Source organism: Rhinolophus sinicus, chromosome 6, assembly GCF_057876585.1.
Source record: "Rhinolophus sinicus isolate RSI-liver-muscle chromosome 6, RSI-T2T, whole genome shotgun sequence".
Taxonomy (NCBI): domain Eukaryota; kingdom Metazoa; phylum Chordata; class Mammalia; order Chiroptera; family Rhinolophidae; genus Rhinolophus; species Rhinolophus sinicus.
Window position 1 is genome coordinate 51,740,397 of NC_142506.1, and position 21,280 is coordinate 51,761,676.

General features: G+C 39.8%; 1 protein-coding gene across 3 annotated transcripts in view; it reads right to left on the reverse strand.

The window, feature by feature from the left end:
- Nucleotides 1-20,791, reverse strand: part of PLD5 (phospholipase D family member 5) — a 240,039-nt gene extending 219,248 nt beyond the window's left edge. For 2 of the 3 annotated variants that reach the window (XR_016021545.1, XM_019746839.3), the window contains exon 1: nucleotides 20,459-20,791. Coding sequence is in view for 1 of the 3 variants with exons in the window: in XM_019746839.3 (XP_019602398.3) it covers nucleotides 20,459-20,647 (189 nt within the window). In the remaining 2 variants the exon portion in view is untranslated. The remainder of the gene's footprint in view (nucleotides 1-20,458) is intronic. The other variant, XR_016021548.1, reaches the window with a different exon arrangement.
- Nucleotides 20,792-21,280: the final 489 nt, after the last annotated feature.

Below are 21,280 nucleotides of genomic sequence, written 5' to 3' on the forward strand. Positions count from 1 at the left end.
ATCTTTGATGTTGTCCCAGAAACCCCTTAAACTGTCCTCATTTTTTTTTTTGGATTCTTTTTTCTTTTTGATGTTCTGATTGGGTGTTTTTCTGCAACCTTATCGCCTAAATCGCCGATTCTACCCTTCCAATGTGGATTCACTTTAATGTATTCTTCATTTCAGTTATTGTAGTCTTCATTTCTGCATGATTCTTTTTTATGGTTTTTATCTCCATTTTTATGTTTCCTATCTCTTTATTGAAGTTCTCCCTGAGATCACTGAGCATCCTTATAACCAGTCTTCTGCACTCTGCATCTGGTGGATTGTGTGTCTCTATTTACTTTAGTTCTTTTTCTGGAGCTTTGTGGGACTAAGCCATTATCTTGTGGAATCTGAAGTTAGCTCCAAGTAGACAGTGTCAGGATTGAGTTGAATTGTAGAACACCCAGCTCTTGTCAGAGCATTTCTTGGTGTGAAGAACGAGCCCACGCATAGATAGCAATTGGTGTCAGAATCATAATGCCAATTAATATTTTTTGACTAAATGAAGAATGAATGTTGTAATGGACATCCTCAAAGAAAAAATTTATGCATGTGTAACAATTTCCTTATTTATTAAAGAAAACAATTCTGGGTGAAAGGGTATCTATCAACAGTGTTAACTATTTTGATTTTGCCAAATTATTAAACAAAAAGGTTTTTACAATTTACTCTCCCCCGACCCCTAGCCCAAAGAGTTAAGAGTTTTACCATTCTTTTGATTTGTATCTATTTGATTGTTAGTGAAATAAGCCATTTCATGTGTTCATTGCACATTAATACCTAAGAGAAGATACTTGAGGGAAATGTTTGGACACATTTGCTCCTTTTCTCGGGCTCTAATATGCTACAAGCAGATTTCAGGAAGAAACAAAAATTAGCAGAAAGAATAATAAATGTGTAAAGGACTTAACTAAGTAGACTTGGTGTTATAAGGAATTTGGAAGCAAAATCTACTAATAAAAGAGTTATGCTGATAATGTACTTGAGCCTTTATCTGTCTATACCTATCTTTATAATTATCTATACAACTATATCTATGTAACTATATCTTTGGCCTTTATTTCTGCCATTCTTTTTTTTTCTTTTAAGATCTCCTTTTCTCTATAGTATGGTTTGTTTGCTTCTGTTTGTTTGTTTGTTTACTCCAGTGTAATGTAATTGGCAGTAAGATGGGCTACACAGGAGATGAACCAGGAGGACTTATGACCTTTTTTTAAGGAAATGTTCCTGAGGAACTTGACCATGTTGTTGAGCTGCTGAATTATCTCGCCCTTCAAATTATTTATGTGAGATAATAAATGTTCTTAACATTTAAAACATTCTGATGTATTCTTTTACTTAAGGCTAAACTCATCACAAGTGATACAGACCAAATTAGTATGAGCATTTTCTAATTTTGTGTTTCATTTTGTTTTTCAAAATATTACATGCTTTCTTGCCATTTCTTCTCTCATAAAAGAAAACTACAGGTTGTAATTTATGTTAGCCCTTGCTCATACAGGATAAACAGAAGTTAAACATAAACCATGTTGGGAAGGGAAGAAGGGCCAATTAAAAAAAAAGTTCAAAAGAAATGCATATTGAGGGTGTGAGGAGGACCAAAGTTTTGCTCAAAATACGCTTTTTGGGATATTGATTGCCCAAAACATGCTTTTTGGGACACTGATTGTTTCAAGCTGGTTATTAAGAAACAAAATACTCACGCACACAAAAAAAAGAAAGAAAAACCACCCATTTGATCCTCCCCTTTTGCCTGCCTAAAGGAATTCAGATGGAAATACCTGCTTAAAGAAGGGAGCATGACCTCAGCATCAAAATATAAACTAAATCTGGCAGATAAGGGAGAAATCTAGCAAGGTCTGTTTGTTGACCTTCCCTCTGTGTCACATAGTTTCTGGGTGGGTCAGCAAGAATTTGTGTATATGTTTGCTCTTTCTAGTCTACTTGTAAATTGCCTGCTTTCCTTTCAAATTCCCAGACCCCTAGCCCTCTTGTCCAAAATGGTACATAAACCTCAACTGCCTGAGGTGTCGGGATCTCATATTCTTATGGTTCCCCTGCATATACATCCATAATAAATTTTGGACATTTTCTCCTGTTAATCTGTCTCATGCTAATTTGATTATTAGCCCAGCCAGAAGAACTTACAAAGGTGGGAGGAAATATTTTTTTGTGCCCTCACAGGTACCTCTCAAAATACACTGTTAAAGTTCTGTCCAAAGCAGCTAGTATTGTCTTCAATTGTTTTATTTTAGTAGCCTATTTTAGGGGGAAAAATGGACAAATATGGGTGTCACCTAGTAGTATCCTTCAAAAGCCTATTAAACTCCAACATGCACAAGGAACCAACCTCTTGGATGCTGCACGTTCACAAGGCCCACTTAGGATTCATCATTCTAGAATAGAGCAAGGAAGTTTTTCACTTCCTTTTCACACTAGATAAGCTGAATCCTTAATTGCAAGGCAGTTTTCATCGCAGGGTTCTTTTCAAATCACTGCCTCCACCTATGAAAGCACATCTTATACTGTAACATCTAAAAATAAATTCTAAACTCTCTCCCAAACAAGTCTGCAACTTAAATTTTTAGCAATATATGCTTATTGATCTCCACTTTAGAAATTTGTATCTCTAAAAACTCCACTTGAATCTTGGGTAAAAGTGATTTTCATTCTGTTTTAACTTTTCATATAGACTTTTTAAGAAAACAAAGTTTTCTACTTATTCTGATTTTAAACATTTTCTGACAAACCATAACTGCTGAGATGCAAGGTCATGTATGTGATTTAAAGTTCAGAAAATTAACATGTACTATGAAATTAAACTGATGTTGTTTTTTTGAAGCTATTCCCCCTTAAAAAGAAATATTGAGTGAGTCAATACTTTTTATTCTGTTCTAAGGAGGACAGAACAATGGGAAAATGGGTTTATATGTAACAAGATTTAATCAGACACCAGGTGGAGGTTTCTAGATAAAGATTAATTTCTAAGGGAGGCTGTGAAGGGCACATTTTCTTAATACGTTTGTGATTTTTTTTGTATTCCACAGACACCACGGAAATGTTCTGGGGTATCATCTCTGGATCCTGTCATTCCATATCATGTACCAGAGAAAGGGAGACCTATCACCTGCCCTGTGAATTACAAATGGCGTCATCAGGCCTGGAGCCGGGAGACAAGCTGATGGGTCTGGCCATCCTTTACAGTTTTACAGGCCAGGCATTTCTACACCCACACACCAACCAGTCTGCTGAGAAATCATTACCGTTCTCACCCTCTGTGACCAGCACGTCTAAATAGAATAATGGCTTAACAAAAGCAGTGCAAACACAAGTATAGGAGCTGAAAATGAAAAGTCATAAAGAGGCTTTAATACAAAACAGTAAGTGAAGAAACAAATGCGGAGCACTTGTTTGAGACGGGAACTCGTGAGAAATGCTGTGTACCACTCACAGAAAAAGAGTCAAGTTCTGGTGCACATGGAAATCGATTGCTACACAACTAATATGGGGCATTTACACATAGAATTTTAACACCGAGAGGAAGCTCCGTGGTTCAATGCTTTTCTTTGGCAAGTTAATAATCTTCTCTTCACTGTATACAGATTAAATCTAAATTAGATGTTATCTGTTCTCTCTTTGGAGAACCCTGGGTGACAGCACTATTTGATTGTGATATCTCTCACCTTAATGAGCCATGAACATTTGTCACCCAGGAAAATTAACTTCAAGGAAGATAAACTTCTCAGGAAGAGGCAAGAGGAGGCTTCAGGACCGAGCCCAGGGAGATCCTATAGAATTTGTACATACTGCGGAAGGGCCAAGATCTGGAGCGTGAGGGCAATGAGCTGCCCAGGTAGGAATGCATCCTCAGAGGGAGAAGAAGAAATGGGAAATTCCACAGAAAATCTCGAGAGTCACGTTCATTATCTCTCCCCAGACAATGAAGCGACTTAAAAGAGAGATCCTCAGCAAAATGAACGTCCAGAAAGTCTTTTGATCCCTGGTCACTACAAATCTTAAAACTCAAAATTCTGTTTCTGGTGAAGAAAAACTGTGAGAAGAGCAGACCTTTGCCATTTAGACCTTTGCCATCTAGAAGAGCAGACTTTTGCGATTTCATATATTTGGTCTAAATTTTGCACAAGGCATCCTGAAATTCAATTTAGTGTAGTAATTTATAAACTTTTGAGACCCAAATCTGAATCGTGGGTGCTGTGCAGTAGAGAGCAAGGCTAAGTGGCCATCCAGCCTCTACATTTCAGTGTGACATTGCTGTCACCCCCAGCTCCTTTCAGGAAGGTGCTGCACTAGACCGTTCCTTCTTAAATGACACTCCTTTCACTATAGAGATGGTGACAGTTAATAAAATATTAAATTACTCACATGGTTGTCTGTACCTTGAGGATAACTACCCCAAGCTATAGAAATAAATGTTAACACACTGATAAATCCATTCACCTGATACCCTACTCAGATCAGACAACTCACCTTGGAATTACACCTGGTAAAGAGTATATTAAGTCTTTTTCTCCTTCAAACAAGTCCATTGGCTAAAACAACACAATTCTAAATGTAATCAGAAACTTACTTTGCTCATACCAGAAAAGAAATGTCTTTCTAGATTAATCACACAAACAACCACACAACAGTTTTATCCTAAAGCCTATTTATCTTATGTTTTAGAGTGGAAACATGCAAGTAAGAGATTCTGAATAGGGACTGGCCTGTTTATTTCAGTGGTAATCAAGTTTAATGAATGGATATAATATAAATATATATTCTCTTCTATCCACAAAACTGAGACATTTTACTTTTATTTTAAGTAATTTTATCAATGAATAATTTTTTAATCCATTTTTTTATTGTTGACCAGCAATTCTATTCAAATACTTTGTCAGGTTTCTATGTTCAATCTCACAAATCTTTTATTACGTGAGCAAATGAAAATGAACAAGTGTATCATTTGAAGCTCTTAATTGGAAGCCCAGAGACTCGTTAAAAGTTGCCACGTTGGCAAGTTTTTCACCTTGCTCTGTACCTTCAAGCAGCATATCTTCCTCTTCTGCCATTTAAACACAGAAAACTAAAGTGAATACCTCTCCCTTCCAGGAGCTCATCTTCATCTGTGAGCCTTTCTGCCTATCTGTCTCCTTAACACTCATCTTTTCCCCACCTATCAACGCTCTTTCCTCGATCTCAATACCAATTCTGTGGCAGTTATTCTAGACCCAATCTAAAATCAAGTAAAGTGATGTATCCAATTAGAAAGAAGTTGTCCCAATGAAATAAGAAAGGCAATTGCACAAAAGTCATAGAGAGCACAGGCCTGCCTCTTTCCATGCCTCCCAGTGTGTTGTTCACGGCTGCTGCTCCATCAGCATCAATGCCAATTCATCAGGAGACGGACTACATCTGCTCCATATGGCCTCTGAGCATCTACGTTTCCTTCTTCCTCCTTTATGCTCAGATGATATATGAATTCTCTATTCATCTTTGTTCTTGTTCAAGAAAATAGGAAGATAGGAAAACATTTCTTTCACAAGCCACTTCTAGCAAAGCCCTGGGAATTGTTGTTTTCCCTTTAATTCATTTTTGTAACACGTCCTAGAGTGAAAAAAGCTACAACCATAATGACAGCTCATTTATTGGTTTACAGAGATGTCCTTATGAATAAGCACTCGCTGTGCCTACATCCGTGGTATAACTAGCAAGTTACAAGGAAGAGAAAGCCAGAATTACTTGGTACCGTGTTGGGAGTGGCACAGGGACGCAGGCTGGCCAGAGTGAAGGGAGAGACGGGAGACTCCAGAGACAAAAGTACATTCTTCACACTTCTGCACACCTGAAATGCCATACGGAAAGTGTGTCTGCCTTCCCCAAGCATTTCAGTGCTTTTCTCACCTATTTCCTTTACTTTTTGCTCATCTTTTCTTGGTTCTGCTTGGAGATGTTTCCTTAGTATAAAGAGCCTGGTGTTAAAAAGATTCCAAATAAGTTTTCAAAAGGATTTGAAATTGCAGAGGATAGTATCTTGGCTCCGAAAAGAGGAAACCATGATGGCTGACAATGGAAGACTTCCCTTTCCCACATAGTCCAAGTATTCTAAGCATGGAAAAAACAAGTTGGAAAATAATGTCAAACTGGGAACCAGGGCATATAAAAGGTATATGAAAGGAGTTATATGTTCTGCCTAAGTGCAGAAAAACACACCGCTAACACTGGAAAAAAGAAAAGAATATAGTATTAGCCGTCCTAGCCGGAGAAATTAGGCAAGAAAAAGAAATAAAAGGCATCCAAATTGGAAAGGAAGAAGTAAGACTGTCACTATCTGACATGATATTGTACAGAGAAAATCCTAAGGACTCCATCAAAAAACTGTTAAAACTAATAAACTAACTCAGTAAAGTTGCATGATACAAAATGAATATATAAAAATCTGTTGCATTTCTTTACATTAATAACGAACTATCAGAATGAAAAACTAAGAAAACATTTACAATTGAATCAAAAAAGAATAAAATACCTAGGAATAAATTTAACCAAAGAGGGGAAAACCTATACACTGAAAACTATGACACCAATGAAAGAAATTGAAGAAGACACAAATAAATGGAAAGATATTCCATGCTTATGAATTGGAAGAATATTGTTAAAATGTCCATACTATCCAAAGCCATCTACACATTCATTGCAATCCCTCTCAAAATTCCAGTGGCATTTTAACAGACATAGTACAAACAATCCTAAAATGTGTATGAAATTATAAAAGACCTTGACTAGCCAAAGCAATGTTGAGAAAGAACAAAGCTAGAGGCATCATGCTCCGATTTTGAACTATATTGCAAAGCTATAGTAATCAACAGTGTGGCATTGGCACAAAAACACACACACAGATCAATAGCACAGGATTAGGAGCCCAGAAATAAACCCACGCATATATGGTCAACTAATCTATGAAAAAGGAGCCAAGAATATACAATGGAGAAAGGACACTCTACACTAAATGGTGTTGGGAAAACTGGACAGGCACATGCAAAAGAATGAAACTGGACTCCTATCTTACACCAAACACAAAAATTAACTCAGAATGGATTAAAGACTTGAATGTAAGAACTGAAACCATAAAAGTCCTAGAATAAAACATAGGTGGTAAGCTCCTTAACATTGATCTTGGTAATGATTTATTTGGATTTTACACCAAAAGCAAAGGCAACGAAAACAAAAAATAAACAAGTGGGACTACATCAAACTAAAAAGCTTCTGCACATCAAAAGAAACCATTAACAAAATAAAAAAGCAACCTAGCAAATAGGAGAAAATATTTGCAAATCATATATCTAGTAAGGAATTAATATCCAAAATATATAAAGAACTTATACAACTGAACAGCAAAAAACAATCCAATAAATGCACAGAGGATCTGAATAGATATGCTTCCAAAGAGGACATACAGATGGCCACCAGGCACATGAAAAGATGCTCAACATCACTAATCATTAGGAAAATGCAAATCAAAACCATCATGAGATATCTCACACCTATAAAATGGCTAGTATCAAAAGACAAGTAACAAGTGTTGGTGAGGATGCGGAGAAAGGGGAATCCTTGTGCACTATTGGTGGGAATGTAAATTGGTACAACCACTATGGAAAACAGTATGGAGGTTCCTCAAGAAATTAAAAATAGAACATCCATATGATCCAGCAATCCCACTTCTGGGTATTTATCCAAAGGAAATGGAAACAGGGCATCATGTACACTGCAGCATTATTCACAATAGCCAAGATGTGGAAACAACCTAAGTGTCCATCAGCGGATGAATAAAAGAAGAAGATATGCGGGGAGGGGGTGTAAATACATATAATGAAATATTATTCAGCCACAAGGAAAAAGGAAATTCTGTCATTTGAGACAACATGGAGGAACTTGAGGGCATTATGCTAAGTGAAATAACCAGACAGAGAAAACTAACAATGCAGGGTATCACTTACATGTAAAATGTAAACTCTAAAAGATAATAATAATAATAAAGTCAAACTCATCAAAATAGAGAGTAGAAAAAGTAGTTGCCAGAAGCTGGGAGGGGAGCATGGAGGAAATAGGGAGAAGCTGGTAAAAAGGCACAAACTTTCAGTTATGAGATGAACAGGTCTGAGGATCTAATGTAAACATGGTGACTATAGTCGATAACTGTTACATAATTGAAATTTGCTACGAGAGTAGAACTTAAATGTTCTCACATACAGATAAATATGTGAGATACTGGATGTTTTCATTTACTTGAAGGTGGGAATCCTTTCACAATGTATATATACATGGTATATCAAATCACCATGACGCTCACTTTAAATATCTTATAATTTATTAGTCAATTATACCTCAATAAAGCTGAAACAAAAGAACCTGCCAAGGTCATGAAAAATGAGGAAAGCCTGAGAAACTGTCACAGACCAGATGTTGACTAAGGACACATGACAACTAAATGCAATGTGTTATCTTGGATTGGATTTTGGTACATAAAAAGGACATTAATTTAAAAACTGGTGAAATTCTAATAAAGTCTGGAGTTTGGAATTTAATATTAAAGGAACTGAAATTGGGTGAGGGATGTACAGGAAATATCTTTACTATCTTTGCAACTTTTCCATAAATCTAAATCTATTCCAAAGTAAAACTTTATTAAAAAAAAAAAAAAAGGAATCTTATAGGACAGGCTTTAAGCAATGTGTACACATGTCGTGGATTACAGCAAGAAGAGCTTAGGGAATGGAAAAAGTTTGGAAACAGACAAGACAGAAAATCACAGTAGGATATTCTTAAGGCTCAAGACTGGCAGGTCTTTAAGGGGATTTTGGCAGTTTTGACACATTCCCTGCTGCAGAGTATGTTACAGTCTCAGATCAAGTGCCCTCAGCCAGAACAGGGCAGAGGCTAAATCATGAACGACAGATTTAGACATGGCCAAAGTACTTGGACAAAAATAAAAAGTGAATGTTCTCCTCTTGACTAATTAAAACTAAATATATAGAAATTAAAACAAAAAAACTGCACCGTAAATAACATTAGGTATTGGAACAGGTCACTATGGCATGAAATCCCCATTCCCAAGTCTTAGAAAAAAATGGATGGAATCTCAAGCTGTGGATGGTTTAGATGCAGCCTCGTGTATTCTCTTCTCCAAATGACATTTAATCATAACCCTTTCAGTAGTTTCTCATGGAGCTTCTGATGTTTCCTTCTACTGAATTCTTGTTGCATTTAACATCAGTAGCATGTATCTGGCAAGGAGCATATGCCATCTTATTTTATCACTCATGTATATAAGTCCTGCCTCTCTAAGCATATATTCATTCATTCATTCACTCAGTCATTCACTGTTTTAATAGTGAAGTCAATCAACATTGGATGTCTACCTGGCTGGGCATTAAGGGTACACTGTTATAAACGAGACACCATTTTTGTCCTCAAACTTTGCACTGAGGGCAAAAGACAGGTAGTTAATCAATCAAAAAAAAACAAACAAACACAGTGTGTTGAGTGCTATAACAGATGCCTGCCCATGATGGTACGGGACCACACAGGAGGGGCACCTAAAGAGGTTTTAGTTTAGAAGTAAAACATTTAAGTTGAGCTCTGAAGGACTAGACCATAAGCAACTGGGGTCAAAGACCCAATCATTTATAATGGAATTTTCCCAAGCCTGAACCTCAGTTCCTTGTAGATAGCAGGAATTAGAATGTTTGTTCATTATGATCACAATAATGTCGGTAATATGGACCTAGACAATAACTATGGCTTAGGTCCAAGATACAAATATGAATAGGGCAGAATTCCAACTCTCAAGGGGTTTTTTGAATTTTTCCTGTTTATCTTTGTGCCCATCACACCAATCACAACTCCTGGGACATCCCTAGCCCTCAGTAAACGTTTGCTGAATGGAGGCGCTTTCTCAGACTCCCCACACCCAGGAAAGCACCAAGTCCCACGAACTCTTATTTCACAATATTTCTTGCAGCTTTCCCTCCTCAATGTTCTTCTCCCACCATACTCTTGTGCTATTTCCCACCTCTACTACTAAAAGAAGCTTTACACTGGACCCCCAATTCCAGGCTCTTATTCCTAGACACTCTATGCCACTAGCAGATTTTCTGAAACCTGGACTTGCTAACTAAAGTGCCTATTGAAATATCTCCCCTTTATTTATGGAGCAAAGCCCAACATACCACTCCAATCCTCAAGCCCTCCACCATCTTGTCATAATCCACTATTGTGTTTCCACACCCAACATTCATTTAAACCAACTCTGTCCTCCGGTCGTACTTGTTAATACACTGGTCTTTCAAACACGCTGTTTGCTGCCCAGATTCCACTCAAAAGCCTTGGTTCAGACCAGTCCAACAGCCAGCAATTCTTTTTCTGAGGCTTCTAAGGCCTATACAAACCTTTGCCTAGGGGGACACCTTCTTTGACCACCTTCTCTAGACAAGAAGTGATTTAAGGTTTCTCAGCCCCAGGAGGTTACGATTCACTAAACAACTGCTCCTGATGGGAGCTCCATAATGACGTGTTATAAAGAACGAACAGTCCAGTAGGGAAGACAAATAAACACACCGGGCCAGAATACAGTGTAAAATGTGCCTCAGGGATGACATGGAAGGTTGTTGAAAGCAGGTGGTGGGGGTGAAGGGAGGAAAGGATCCAGGAAGCCATAGTTTGGGAGGTGACAAGTAAGAGTCACCCAGGTGAAGAAAACAATGAGAAAGCGTCATAGCCCAGGGTCTATGTGCTAGAAGAATAGGACCCGAGAATCAGAGTCTGAGCAGAGGTAAGCCGTAAGCAATGGGAAGGGCACTATATGCATTTTACTTTTCTTGGTTTAAAAAAAATGAAATATGACATAAAGTGTGCAAATCTTCAGCATATAGCTTGATAAATATTAGTTTGAAACCACCTTCTAAAAAATGAGATAGAACACTAGTGGCCTCCCCAGAAGCCTCCCTAGCGACCATTTTACTCTCAAAGGTAAATATTAATTCTGATTTCTATAACCATAATTTAGCTTTGCTTGTTTTTTTTCACATAAAAAAAAATCCTATAGTCTATATCTGTCTTCTTTCACTCGTTACTATGTCTGAGTCATCCACATTAATGGCGATAGCTAGAGAGATATATGTACATATATAATTAAACTCTTTTCATTACTTAATGTATTATATTGTATGAATAAATTAAAATTTATTATCCATTCAATTATATTGGATATTACATATTAGAATATAGGACATTCAACTATATTGGATATTAGGAATGCCTCCTATTGTGGACTACTAAAATAATACTTCAATGAACATTAATAGATATGTCTTCGGTGCACGTGAACACACATTTGTTTGACACATAGTTTAAATTGCTGAGTCATAAGATATACATGTGATCAAATTAGTGGATACTGCAGCTTTCCAAAGAGCCTCCATGAAATACAGTCCTACCAGAAGTTATGAAAGCTACAGATGTTCCTTGTTTTCTTCAAAACTTGTTACTGTCAATCATTTTAATTTTAGCTGTTTAGGTGATTGTATAATGGTGTATAATTTTGTTTTAACTGCTTAGTTCTTTGATGACTGATGACATCAAGCACCTTTCTTTGTTTAAATGTTTTGAGCACTTTTCTATTGGGCTGTCTAGATTTCGTATTGATTTGTAGATGCTCTTTATATATCCTGGTTAAAACCCTTTGTCAGAGTGTGTGTGTTTTATGTGTGTGTGTGTGTATGTGTGTGTACAGAGGGTACCAAAAAAATGTATACACATTTTAAGAAAGGAAAAAACTGTATTAAAACTGTAATAATATATACCAATAACAAAAAATGAATACGAGTCACATTTGACTTCTGCAATTACAAGAGGTGCTCAAAGTGGTTCCCATCAGCGTCCAGACACTTCTGATTACAGCGAACTACTGCTTGAACAACGTTCTCAAATTCAAATACCACTTAAAAATGGTCTTGTGCTCCTTGAACAGCAACTGTGCTTCTGCCTTTTTCTTTGTCCTGCCTGTAACATGGTGATGCTAGCATTCATTTGATTAACTCCATCTTTTGAATGAAAATCATACTACACATTGCTACCATAATTCAACTTCGAAAAGTAATACATAGACAACATCTCTTAAAATGTGTATACATTTTTTTGGCACTGCTGGTATATCTCCTTTTGCTTTGTGATTTGCCTTTTCATTCCCTTAATGGATTCTTTTGTAGACAAAATTACTTAATTTCAATGTAGCTCAGTTGACTAATCTTAATAAATTCAGATTATTAAAACTCCTTAACAATTTTTTCCTTGTCCAAGTTGAAGATTTTTTATTACATTACTTTCTAGAAGCCTGTTTCACTTTCTACAACCCACATCTACCTGACTTTTGCATGTGGTTTGAAAAAGAAATCAAGATCCATTTATTAATATAGCTATAAAACTGATTCAACACTAAATTTTTAAAAGACCATCTCTTTCCCACTGCACTTCCATCCCTGCCACTTTTGTCATAAATCAAGTACCTATCAATAATAATGTACATACAAGTTTGTTTCTGTACGCTCTATTCTGTCAATTGATCTATTCATTTATCTTGTACCAATACCACACTGCTTTAATTAATCTAGCTTTATAATAAGTTCTGCTATCTGGAAGCAGTCCTCTAACTTTGTTCTTCATCAAGATTGTCCTGGTTGTTCTCGTCCCATTGCATTTCCATATAAATTTTAGAATCATTTTTCAGCACACACAAACTTGTTGGGATTTTCATTGGAATTGCATTTACTTTATAGATCAATCTGGGAGAGAATTAAAAAGGCCTCACCAGTCTCCTTAAGTATTTGATATTTTTATGTTAGATTTATTTCTAAGTTTTTGACATTTTATGCTAATGTAAATGGTAACTTTTCTTGTTTTATTTTGGAATTTTTTCCTAGTTTAATTTTGGATAATCACTTTATATACAGTGGTTGTGATAAATCCAGAGACATTATTAATTCATTAATTATATCTGTAGTTTACTTTGGATTTTCAAATGTAATCATGTCATCTGCTAATGACAATTTTATTACTTCCTTTTAATTATTACGTTTTTATTTCTTGCTTATTGCATTGGTTATGACCTCCTGTAAAATGCTGAATAGAAGCGATAATCGTGGAGACTCACTCATAATCAGTGTGGATAATTTTTCAATATTTCACCATTAACTGTGATTCTTTTTAAAGAAACCCTTCATCAGAATAATGAAGTTTCATTTTATTTCCAGTTTGTTGACCCAGACACTAAAAAAATTCATCAGGTTTCCTGATCTTTGGAGCTGAAATGGTAGGACTGAAAATTGTTACATAGGTTTAAACCTAAGAGACAGATACAAAAGTCTGTAAAGAGAAGTAAAAATTTTTAAAGAAACTAGCCAGAAATTGGTACGTGGCTATTAAATGGAAGAAGGGAAGAAAAAGAAATCTTAAATCCAATAATCTCGAGCTTCTCAAATTAAATATACTAAATACGATATCACAGACTGGGGTGATGTTAAGAGAAGTCAATAAGCCACACCCAACAGAGATCAGAGAAGTCAAAGCTTCTTCAAAACAAACTGATATGTCAATTCACAGTGAGAGAAGCCCATTAGTGGAATAAATATGCTACCCATCAGTTGTGACAAATATGATAATGGACACAACACTGATATCCATTGGAACACACTCAAGAGCCCATTCCATTTCTTCACCCCTCCTACCAGTCTCAAGGTGGCTTCTTTTGCATGTTCTTAGTTGTAGGACTTCTGTTCAGGCAGATTTCAGGGAATTCTCAATGATGGTTGTCCTTTTGGTTTTGTTGTAATTTTGATGTGGTCATGAGAGGATGGAAGCACAACATTTACCTACTCTACTATCTTGACCGGAAATCTCTGGAGACTCTTTTATAAGGACACCATCCCCTTCATGAGGACTCCAGCTTTTTTACCTAATCACCTCCCGAAAGCCCCACCCCAAAAGGCTAGCACACCGCGGATTGGGTGTCAGCATGTGAATTTTGTGGGACATAAGCTTCCAGTCTATCGTGGCAGGGGATGTTGCTCACCTTCGTTGTCTGGCCTGATGGAAGCTCCAGCCTGATATTTGCTTGTATGATCGTCAAGGCTGCTAAAGAGAAGCTGATGAATCATGTAATGTCTCTCAGTGCTTCCAATCAGAAGTGATACATCCTTGGATTTCTGTTTATTGGCTAAGGCTTGTTTCAAAAGGGGTGAAGAAAGGAGATTCAACCCAGACCCAGAAGAAAGAGAAAGGGAACATCTATGACTAGCTCGTTGGGGTGATAACAACATACAAAGCTCCTAGCATAGTGCATGCCCCCTGTTAAACGCTCACTACACAGTACCTATAGGTATAATTGCTTCTCAGGTGTTGCCTGGCTGACTGGCTGAGACCTCATATTCTACCCAAAGAGCTTGTAGTTTTCACATTGGAGATCAGCCTGCCTGCATTATAGTTCTGGACCCAGTACGTACGGGTCCTTTTGCCATCAAAGCCAGCTCACTGCCCCGAGCCTGGTAGGCTGCCTCTTTGCTTGGCCTCCAGTCCATCCCCTATGGACCTGACTCTTTCCTCGGCCAGTGAGCCCCCGTTTGCTCCATGCCTGGCTATTCTGAGGATGACTCTTCTTGTTCCCACCGTCTCTGTAGGCTCTGCTAGCAGACACCAGCTCTTTGCCCTTGCTTTCCTTCTCAGCCCTATGCTGGTGGAATGAAGTCAAGTGATATTTCATTTATCTGCATGGTGGCTCAGCAAGCCTGTTTAAAATTAAAAGAGAAAGCAGAAGAGGGAATTTGTAAAGAGTAGAACACAGAATCCTTAATGTTCACCCTTGTGTTTAGCCTTAGTGTTTTGCTTGGTTTAGTAATGGCCTCACTTAAAAAAAAATTGTCTTCTCTAAGTGTGAAGTTGTACCAGCTTAAACAAAGTTTATGTTACCAGTAAATAGTAAATAAATGCCAAGTGCACGCTTGTCTCCTGGAATACATTATTCCCATGATCAGTAAAGAATAAATGGATTGGAGCAAATTTGATCACCGTGGTCTAGGCTCCTATTATGTAATGTCATTTATGTCCCACAGAGCAGATTCATGAAAGTATTATACCCCACAGAGCAGATCAGTAAAGCACCAGAAGACAAAGTTCAATCTAAGGCAATAAGTCTTTAAAATGTTCCATTAAAAATCAGTCAATCAAACAAGCAGAAAATATCCTTTTCTGTGTTTATGTATTATTGGCCAGACTGGATAATTTTAGTCTGGTAAACATTTAAGAATATTCTCAGGATTATTTCCTGTGTGATTTTAGATAAACAGAACATACAAAGGCTAGGCTGGGCAGATTGTCTGCCTCTGTAACTCATCCATCAAGAAATGAGAGCTTAGATGTCTCCTGAGTGCGTTCCAATGGATGTCAGTGTTGTGTCCATTATCATATTTGGCTCATTGCAGCATTGTTTACAATGGCCAAGATGTGGAGGCAGCCTGGGTGACCGCTGATGGATAAATGGATAAAGAGGAGGCGGTACATATATACAATGGAATATTGTTTGGCCATGGAAGGTAATGGGATATTGCCATCTGCAGCAGCGTGGATGGACCTGGAGGGTATTGTTCTGAGTGGAATGTCAGACAGAGAAAGGCAGATGCAGTGTGATTTCACAGATGCAGTGTGATTTCACTTATATGTGGAATCTAAAGAACAAAATAAACAAACAAAACAGAAACAAACACATAAATACAGGGAACATTTTGACAGTTGCCAGATTAAGGGGGTTGGGGGGATGGGTGAAAAGGGGAAGGGATTAAGAAGTACAAATTGGTTATTACAAAGCTGTCATGGGGATGTAGGGTATAGCATAAGGAATATAGACAATAATATTGTAATAACTGTATGTATGATATCAGATGGGTACAAGATTTATCGGGGTGATAGATGAGGGGGTTTGGGGAGCAGGATGAAAAAGGTGAAGGGATTAGAAGTACAAACTGGTAGTTACAAAATAGTCATGGGATATAAAGTAAAGCATATGGAATACAGTCAATAATATGGCAATAACTATGTATAGTGACAGGTGGATAGTAGGGGGGTCACTTCTTACATTATGTAAATGTCTAACTACTATGCTGTACACCTGAAATTACTATGGAATAATACTGAATGCCAACTGTAATTGAAAAATTTTAAAGGCGTGGGAAAGGTGAAGGAGAATAAGAGGTCGAAGCTTCCAGGTATAAAATAAGTCATGGGGATATAATGTACAGCATGGGCAATATAGTCAATAATATTGTGACCATGTTGTACAGTGTCAGATGGTTGAGGGAGTTATCATGGTAATCATTTCCTTAGGTATACGAATGTTAAATAACTATGATGTACACTTGATACTAATATAATATTGTATGTTAGCTATATTTTAGTTTAAAAATCTTAAAAATAAATAAATAAAAGTCTCCAAAGAGCTCCCTTATCCCTTCCACCAAATGAGGACTCCACAAAAAGAGGGCTATATATGAGCCAGGAAGCAGGCTCTCATCAGATACCAAATACACCCTCACCTTGATCTTGAACTTCCCAGCCTCTAGAGCTGTGAGAAATAAATGTTCATTGCAGATAAGCCACCCAGTCTATGGCATTCTGTTGTAACAGCCCAAATGGACAAAGACGCCTGCCTACCTACATAGATGAGAAGCGTGAGGGTGCTGAGCCCCTGGCATTAGGGGACTGTGTGTCACTGCAGTATAGACATGGACTGTCTCCTTGACTCATCCCAGCAAACCAATGACTTCTCTATGTAGTACTGTGAATGTACATCCTGGTGACTGTGAGTCCTTTGCCTAAGATCACAAAGTTAATAAGAGATGGAGCCAGAGTCTAAACCCAGGTCTGTTTAACCAGAGCCCCAGTCTTAACCACACTTTGGCAAAAGCTAACTAAATAAGCAGGAGAGAAAATAAGGCACCCCACCTCCATAAATGCATCAAGAAACACACACAATTGGCATAAAACCAGGTGACTAAGCACAGTCGCCTCTATAACTTTCCCACTTTGTAAAAAAAAAAAGAAGTTCAAACAGGGCATATACCAACCAAAGGACACCAACCTAATGATACACTGTCCTCTGGATAGTCAAACCATATTAAATAGTGACTCTCAAAGTAACCCAGCCCCAGGGAAGGCTGACAGAGGGGTGGGTCAGGGAGATAAAGAAGTGGCCCTCAGCTCCTCTTGCTTTGCTAGACCATCCTTCACTTTTACATTATGGCTACAGTAAATATAGGATCCTACACAGGAGACTTCCATTGTTTCCAAAACCTAATCCTTCTACCACCATAGACATTATGGTATGGAGAACAGGAAGCAAAATAATCAAGAACCAAGAGCACTGTTTGTAGCTGACAAGACAACATTTGACATGTGGCTAGCAATTTTACTTGTAACAGAAATTCCAGTAGAGTTCAACGTCCAGAATTCATGGTACAAACATGACTTCCTTGTAGCCTCTAATCATGACTTAAGAATGGAAGAATTCCCTCATATACATTTATTTCTTAGTGGGTGTTCATCTTAAGTATGGACCAACCAATGACAGGAATCAAATTTATATATAAGTTGAAAGTATTCCAATCCTCCCTGAATTCATGTCACTTTTCTCTTGTTCAACAGGGGATTAGTCCTGTTGCCTTTAAACTATGAAAAGGAGAAACTACATATCCTCATTTTTAGCGAAGTGGGTGGAAATATATTTTTAGGTGTCACTTTACGTCACGTTATTGACTTTCAAATTAAGCAATGCTTCTGAAGTCTGGACGGAGTCCACATACTGCCACATTTCATTTCAGGGAACTCCACGACTGCGATGACTAAGTACATGTATCATTTGAAGCCATAACTTATTTATGCCCTTAATACTAGAGTGGCTCTTAAAGCACCAGTGAAATAACAGAAGGCTGTTTTCATGCATACGACGCCCACAATAATTATTAATTCATTTTTGACATAATTTGATTAGACAGACCAAAGGGTGTTGAACTACCATACATCACCTTTGAACTTCATATGACACACTCATCTTAACCTCTGCAACATGTAAATCTGAAGGTGCCACATATGTTCAGAATGTTGTCTATAATACAGTCAACATTACATTTGCATGCTTTGTGTGGCAATAATATACTAGGTTACATTTGTTATGGGTTTCTAAATTTCCAATTTCTCATTAAAAACTAACATCAAACTACCTGAAACATCATAGCGTACACAACATGATATATATTACAAATACCCAGAGCTTGAATTCAAATAGAACTTACATTTTATGCTAATATAATTTTTCTAGCACCTTCATAAATATTATTTCATTTAAAATGTTTGTAGATGTTTCAAAGGTGCAAAATAATATTGTAAAAAATTTCCCTTGAAGCAGACCCCTTTCTAATTGATAGCAAGGATAGAGAAAAACAAAATATGTCTCATGAAATGTATTTGAGAAAGTAAACAAAAATGCTATGTTGATTTAAATAACAAACAGGTGATTGATTTTTTTTTAATGAATGCAGTGCTCTCTTTCCGAGCACCTGAGTGAAGAAGAAAGCATAGATCCTCACAAGCTTCCAAACAACCACATCCTCCGTTCTTTGGTCTCTAACTCTAAGGAGGGGCTGAGCATCCTATACTTGTCCAGAAAGGTGAGGCCGCCATGGCCCACCTGGTATGACTCATATTTCAATGAAAACCTAAAAGTGAGAAACCATTTAAATATAATGCATGCAGTGTCTGTGACTCAAGAAGACATACCCATAGAAGATTGCACTATTGATTTTCAGCAAGAGAATAAAGGAAATAGATCAGCTAACAGCACAAGCTGCAAATGAACGCCCAATCCGAATGAAATAGAAATGAAGATATATTCTATCACCATTCTAAGGTTAGACCATTCTCCCTGGTACTAAAATCAGATAACAACACCAAGAGCCCAATTACAGGAAGATGCTATTTGCTTCCCCTTAAACTAAATACCACCAGTTCCTTTGCTAAGTGTGGAGCTTGCATTTTTAAGTGGATACAGTTGCCTCTCAAACGACTTGCCCTCCTAGCAATCTCCTTCAATTACTTCCATGGTCTTAAGGATGAGGCATCCTTTTGATACTAAGAAAATGGTTCTCTACATAGAAGACGGAGCCTGTTCCCCAACTCAAAGCTTTAAATTAGGACTTTCAGTGACTTAATCAGGCCCTCCGAGAAGAGGCAGAGACCTTCCCTTCCTTTCAGAGTGTAAGAGAAATACTCCTTTGCAGGCTCCCCTCCTGGGAAGCTCGCTCCTGCAAAGCCCAGGGGAATCGGAGAAGCACCTTGGGGCCAGATGGGACTCAGGATGGCGCAGCTGTAGAAGAGTGTGAGTTGCAGAAGTCCTCCTTCTGGCCTTTCTATCATAATTGGAGTTGTGACCCAAATACATGGGAACCTCCACGTTCTATGAACAGACTCAATTTAGATTACGCAGCTCCGCGGGAAGAAGTAACACCCTCTCCTTAGCTGGTTGTGCTCTACTTTTGAGATAAAGCTTAAGTTTCATTTGATTTAAGGGGATGCTGATGGGTCAGATTTGAAACAGTGGATCCCCTAAACGCCTTTTTGGAGGGTCTTTTTCCTTTCAGAATAGCGCGCCTTAGGGGCTCAGCGCCAGAGCCCAAGCACTTGGCGGGAAGCCTGCGCTCTCCGGGAGTGAGGTCCCCGCTCGCCAGCTCCCACCCTCCGGAGTGGCGGGCTCCTGCAGTTGGGTGATCCGCTCTTGCTTTCGCCCTTCTGCTGGCAACGCGCAAATCTCTCCCTAGTTAGGCTCAAGTAGAAAGAATCGCCAACTGCTCATGCCAGAGAACACCCTGCAGAAAACTCGGCTTGTGCGCTGGCCCAGGCTGGGTCGCCAGCGGCAACAACTTTACAGATTCTTTAATTTGATAGTTTCTGAGCAGAATAAAAGAGCCCCAAAGACGCGGGTAAACGCCCCTCTACAAAGCCCACTTTCGCGCAACGTCGGGTTCCCGGGACCACGCTTGTGGTCCACTTCTTTCTCACCACGCACCGCAGGAACACGGTGCAAATGAACCCTACAGCGGGAAGCCCGTGGGGAGGTCGAGGTGAGCGAGGGGCCAGGAAGTCCCTGGAAAGAAGCCTCCCTCCCTCCCCACAGTCCGGTCTTTATGGCAAGAAAGTGAAGGAAGCGGAGCCTCCGGTCCGGCCCTGCCTCCGAGTCGGGCCACCTGCCGAGATCCCCGCGCGCGCTCGGGCCGCCACCCGGGTAGGTGTAGGTGTGCGCGCCGCAGGTGCGGGGCCGAGGCCCCAGGGAGCGAGGCGCCCTTACGTGCTCCAGCTTGTCTTTCCTCCGGAGCCAGACGCTGGCGCTGTAGTCCTGCTGCTTGACGCTGCTGTAGAAGTTCGCGCCCACTCGGGTCAGGCTCGGCGAGGGCTCTTTGGGGCGGCTTTTGAGCCTCATCTGCTCGAAGCCCTCGTGGGGGGAGGCCGAGAGCCACTCGTGCTGCCGGATCTCCATCCTGACATGACCAGGCGGCGGCGGCGCGCAGCGGGCTCAGGATAGGCGCGAGGAGCCGGCACGAAGGCGAGCGGGAGGCCGAGCGGGAGCTAAAGAAGGAGCCGGCAGGCGCCCGGAGCGCACAGCCGGGAGGGAGGGGCAGCGCGGGAGGAGGGGGCCGGAGGAGGGAGGGCAGGGTCGAGGGGAGGGTTCGGAGGTGTGGGGAGGAGGGAGGGGAGAAGGGGGGAGAAGGGGGTGAGAGCGAGAGGGAGGGAGGGGAGCCTGCTCCCGGGAGGCCGAAGTGCTGGCACGGTTGGTGTGGCAGCGTTGTCGCTCAGCGGCTGCGGTCCGGGGCCGGTGCTCCGCACGCCGGCTCCTTGCGGCACCGACTGGGACCTCGGGCCGGACCAGGCGGGAGAGCAGGGAGGCGGCGGTGCGGGTGGGAGGGGCCGCCGCCGGCCGAGCCATTCGGAGCCTGCAGGTTGGTGCAGTGAGGCGCCGCCGCCGCCCCTCCCGCCGCGCCCTGGCCGGGCGGCCCGCTCCGGCTGCGGACCCGGCGGTCCTCCAAGGGCTACATCGCTCCCTCCCGCATTTACACCTGCAGGCGAACAGCCCCCGGAGAAGCGAGCGCGGTCTCCGCGTGTCCTCGGTCCT